General features: G+C 39.6%; 1 protein-coding gene across 2 annotated transcripts; it reads right to left on the reverse strand.

Annotated features, from left to right (window-relative positions):
• Window positions 1–289: 289 nt before the first annotated feature.
• On the reverse strand, window positions 290–3,810 carry LOC129416437 (uncharacterized). Of its 2 annotated transcripts, none has more exons than XM_055170734.2 (8): window positions 2,652–3,810; window positions 2,390–2,490; window positions 2,159–2,212; window positions 1,668–2,049; window positions 1,411–1,581; window positions 963–1,092; window positions 744–851; window positions 290–388 (listed from the first exon to the last, which is right to left on the reverse strand). In XM_055170734.2, exons 1-7 carry the CDS (start codon window positions 3,793–3,795, stop codon window positions 821–823), a joined length of 2,013 nt encoding a protein of 670 aa, XP_055026709.2. In that variant the 5' UTR covers window positions 3,796–3,810; the 3' UTR covers window positions 290–388; window positions 744–820. The 2 variants fall into 2 exon arrangements, with proteins under 2 accessions (XP_055026709.2, XP_055026710.2); XM_055170735.2 differs by having other exon boundaries at window positions 946–1,092.
• Between the last annotated feature and the right edge of the window lie 244 nt (window positions 3,811–4,054).

A 4,054-nucleotide genomic window follows, 5' to 3' on the forward strand; every position in this document is an offset into this window, starting at 1 on the left:
ATATTCAATTCAATTTTATTTATATACTGTAGCACTTTTCACAATTTTTTAATTATTTCAAAGCAGCTTTACATTCATAAAAAAAGAAAAAACACAGAAAAATCAAGGGACAACAAAAGTTGCAAAGTACAGATTAAACTGAACTATCGAGCGTTGTGATAATGAAATGTATAGAAGAGATATCTAAGTTAAACCTGAAAAAAAAACTAGAGAGACAGATATAGCTGATTCTATAGAGGACATAATATATATTAGATACTTTATTATACAACTTTAAAATATAAAAACATTAAGAATTAAAACATTTTTATTATGTGTTCAAGGATGAGACAGGATCTGCATCAGACATTCAGCCAGCGGTCTGTGTTCATGAAGTCTGAAATACAACCTGAAGATGAGAAAGAAAGGAAATAATACATAAGTCTTATATAGCGCTTTTCAAAGGACGAAAAGACGCTTATGAAATGTCAACATTTAATTTTAGTCATCATATTTATAGTATATCTAGAACCTTAAACCCACAATATCAGTAGCGGCTAGCTTGCGTTTTTAAAATATTTGTTTGTTGCGTCATGTGATCCATGTGCATCACGTGTTTTGTCAAAATAAGTGCCTGCTGCACACGCGTCAAAACCATTTATGATAAAAGAGACGCTCACGTTCACAAAATACACGCAAGACACAGTAAACTTTGATTATGCACGAGATTATGCGATTATAGTTAAAAAAGCATTCATTCATACCTCCTTCAAACTCCATACGTCTTAGGATAATGAAAACAGCATCTCCAATCATTCCTCTCTCCTTCAGTCATTCAGCTTCATCCTTCTTTTAATTGTGTGGATATTGCCCTGTAGTGATGAAAATGTACATTTAAAACAATCTTACTATACAACTAACTACACAAAATAAAAAGCACGTAATCTGCAAAATGCAGTTTCCTACTTGAAAAGGTCTGTTACCTCCTTTTGTATACGAGTAGCTCTTCTTCGTCAGACTTAATTTTAAACCAGTCATGATGTAAGATCTGCTTGAGCGTCGGACGATCACTTGGATTCGGGGCCAGGCACCATCTTAACAGATCACAGATTTCTGTACAAGATTTAGGAGAGAGCTGGTTAGTCATCATGACACACAAATGGCAATAATGATCACGGCATAAAGAGACGCTTTTGTTGTCATTTTTGTTGTCTGTCTATCATCTAAAGGGCCCCTGGTCACAGACAGACAGTACCTCAGGTTAAGATGATGGCACAGTGATGTAATACATCGGCGAGCCACTAAATGACTGTTTAGCTAAACACAATAAAGTCTAACATCTTACCAGACAGACCGTATCCTCTGATAATATTTATTGTGGATTTGATCAGAGAATTTGTGTGTGCATTTTGATCAGTCATTTTCACTCACCGTTTGATAAATCCATCTCATTTGTCTTCAGATACCCGGAAAGAAAGTTCTTTGAGGGGAAACTTCTAAGCACCATGAAATACAGCAAAACACCTAAGGCCCAGACGTTTGCTGGCACGGCGTGGTATTTCTTAGCCGTTTTGATCTCAGGCGGGGTGCAACATGGAGCTCCTGTACACAAAACATTGTGTTGAGTCATTTTGTAAAAGAAACAACAGGTTTCAATACTCCGCTATATTAAAAAAAATTCAGCTCACCTACAAAGTCGGAGGACTTATATGCCTCATGCGTCAGATAATGTCCAGCCCCAAAGTCAATTAACGTCAGGCTCATTGTTGATTGCTGCACCAAGAAGTTCCCGGCATGGATGTCGGTGTGAAAAACTCCATTATCCAGACAGTGTTGCACTGCCAGTACCGCCTGACGCATGAGATGTCTTGCTGTATTTTCACTTAGTTTTTCTTCATGCTGAACAAAATGCAACAAGGATTCGCTGTGCAGTGGGTACTCCATCACGAGTGTTAAATCCTGTTCAGTCTCGTACCAGTCATACATCTCTATGACATTGGGGCATGAGGGCGCATCTCCTAACTTAAGCATCAGCGCCACTTCTGTAATGACTGGTTCGGAGGTTTCAGGCTGGAGAAAAATTATGAATTAGATAAAAACAATATCTTGTATTGGTGCATATTCGCTTAACTGTCCATTTTATGTCTAGTTTACTTCATTACATTTTATGACAACTTACAGACTGAAGATATTTGAGAGGCCTTTTTTGTTTGGAAATCCGCTTGATGGCAACCTGTAAAGAGAAAAACAACAAAAGTTGATTTCTCTTGAGCTGACTAAAGCGGCTCACCTGACACTGCACACATAACTTTAAGGTTTAAGAATCTACAAACTTTAAAACATGGTTTAGATCAAGTGGACATACAAATTTCAGCAAACATTATGTTTAATATAAATACGAGTGCATTACCGGAGAGCCATTTGATTTATAAATCCCTTTGTGCACTTTGCCAAAGAAGCCTTCCCCAAGCACTTCATCCTCCAAGAGTTGATATTTACAATCAAAAGTGTCTGAAAAACACACAGAAAAATGATGAGGTGACAGTACATGTTAACACTCATATACTCACAGATGAAAGGTACAGCATACATTTCCAGGTACAGAAGAATATGATGAAGAAACCATTTCACACATTGGTGCAAAGTAGGAGTAATGAAGTCAGTACACTCACCTTTAGGCACTGAGGGATCATCTGGTTTCTTCTCACTTGGCGGTTCAAAAGCTTGTTGAACAACATTTATAACTTTTGGCCTGACAACTTTGTCATCTTCTGGCGAGGGATTTCTGGGATTTTCAAAATCTTTTGGTCTGGGATTTTTATCTTCTTTTGGTCCAGGATTTTTAGCTCTACTTGGGTTAGGAATCCAAGGACGTCTGGGATTTCCAAGAGCTTTAAGAGCTTTTGGCCTGGGATTTTTACCACCTTTTGCCTCAGGATTTCCAACATCTTTTGACCCAGGATTTTTTGCTTTATTTGGGTCAGGATTTCCACCACCTTTTAACCCAATATTCTCTGGAATGGCACCTAATGTCTGTAGCCTGGCATTGGCTGCAGCGATGCCACCAGAACTGGCCAGATCCACATCATCCATGGCATCAGGAAAAGCTGGATTGGCATCTTTTTTCACTTTACTCTTCCCTTTTTTACTCCAAGGGTTGTGAAATGAGCGGCTCTTTGAAGCCTTTTGTTTTTGTTTCTTTAAGCCAACACTCTTCGATTGAGAATCTGCCAGATCAACAACTTCCCTGGCATCAGGGATAGCTGGATCGGCCTCAATCTGTGAAGTCGGCATCGACTCCACTTTGCCCCTCCGGAAGCATCCAAAGAAGCGTTGCGTCAATGTCATGCGTTTATCCGGACGAATCTTTGGTTTTGATTGGGGGCCGGCCAGAGCAGGAACATCCATGCCAACAGGAATATCTGAAATAGCCTTGGGCTGTTGAGTTGGCACAACAGTCACTTTTTCTCCCTGGAGGTTAGATTTGCGGCTCTTTGAAGCCTTTTGTTTCTGTTTCTTCGGACCAACGTAGGTCTTTGACTGTGATGCAAGATCAACAACTTCCCTAACATCAGGGATAGCTGGATCCGCTTTAAGCAGGGGAGTCGGCACTGACTCCACCTTGCCCCTCCAGAGACAGTCAAAGAATGCCATTCGTTGTTTTTCCGGTTTGATCTTATTGTTTAATTCAGAGCTCGCCAGACCAGCATCATCCTTTACATTAGGATTATCTGAATCTGCATTAAGCTGTGGAGAAGACCAGAGGTGGGTCAGACAGACAGATGGACAGACAGACAGATAAATGTTTCCAAACATGTTTAGAAGCCATGTTTCCATCCAAGGCTTTTTAGCAAAAAAATAGCTTTAACGCAAATAAATGTGATGTCACATGATAGATCTTCATCATGCGCAACCTCTGAAGGGCATAACAGCAAACAATAGCCGCTCTTATTGCAGCCTGAGACTTTCTGTTTTGATTTGCAGAGTCGATCCTCTATATACACAGAGGGTACACAAGCTGCACTGAACTTACTTCATGAAGTGCTGAAATGTCAATCACTTATCCATAAAATGA

Source organism: Misgurnus anguillicaudatus, chromosome 11 (genome assembly GCF_027580225.2).
Source record: "Misgurnus anguillicaudatus chromosome 11, ASM2758022v2, whole genome shotgun sequence".
Lineage (NCBI taxonomy): Eukaryota > Metazoa > Chordata > Actinopteri > Cypriniformes > Cobitidae > Misgurnus > Misgurnus anguillicaudatus.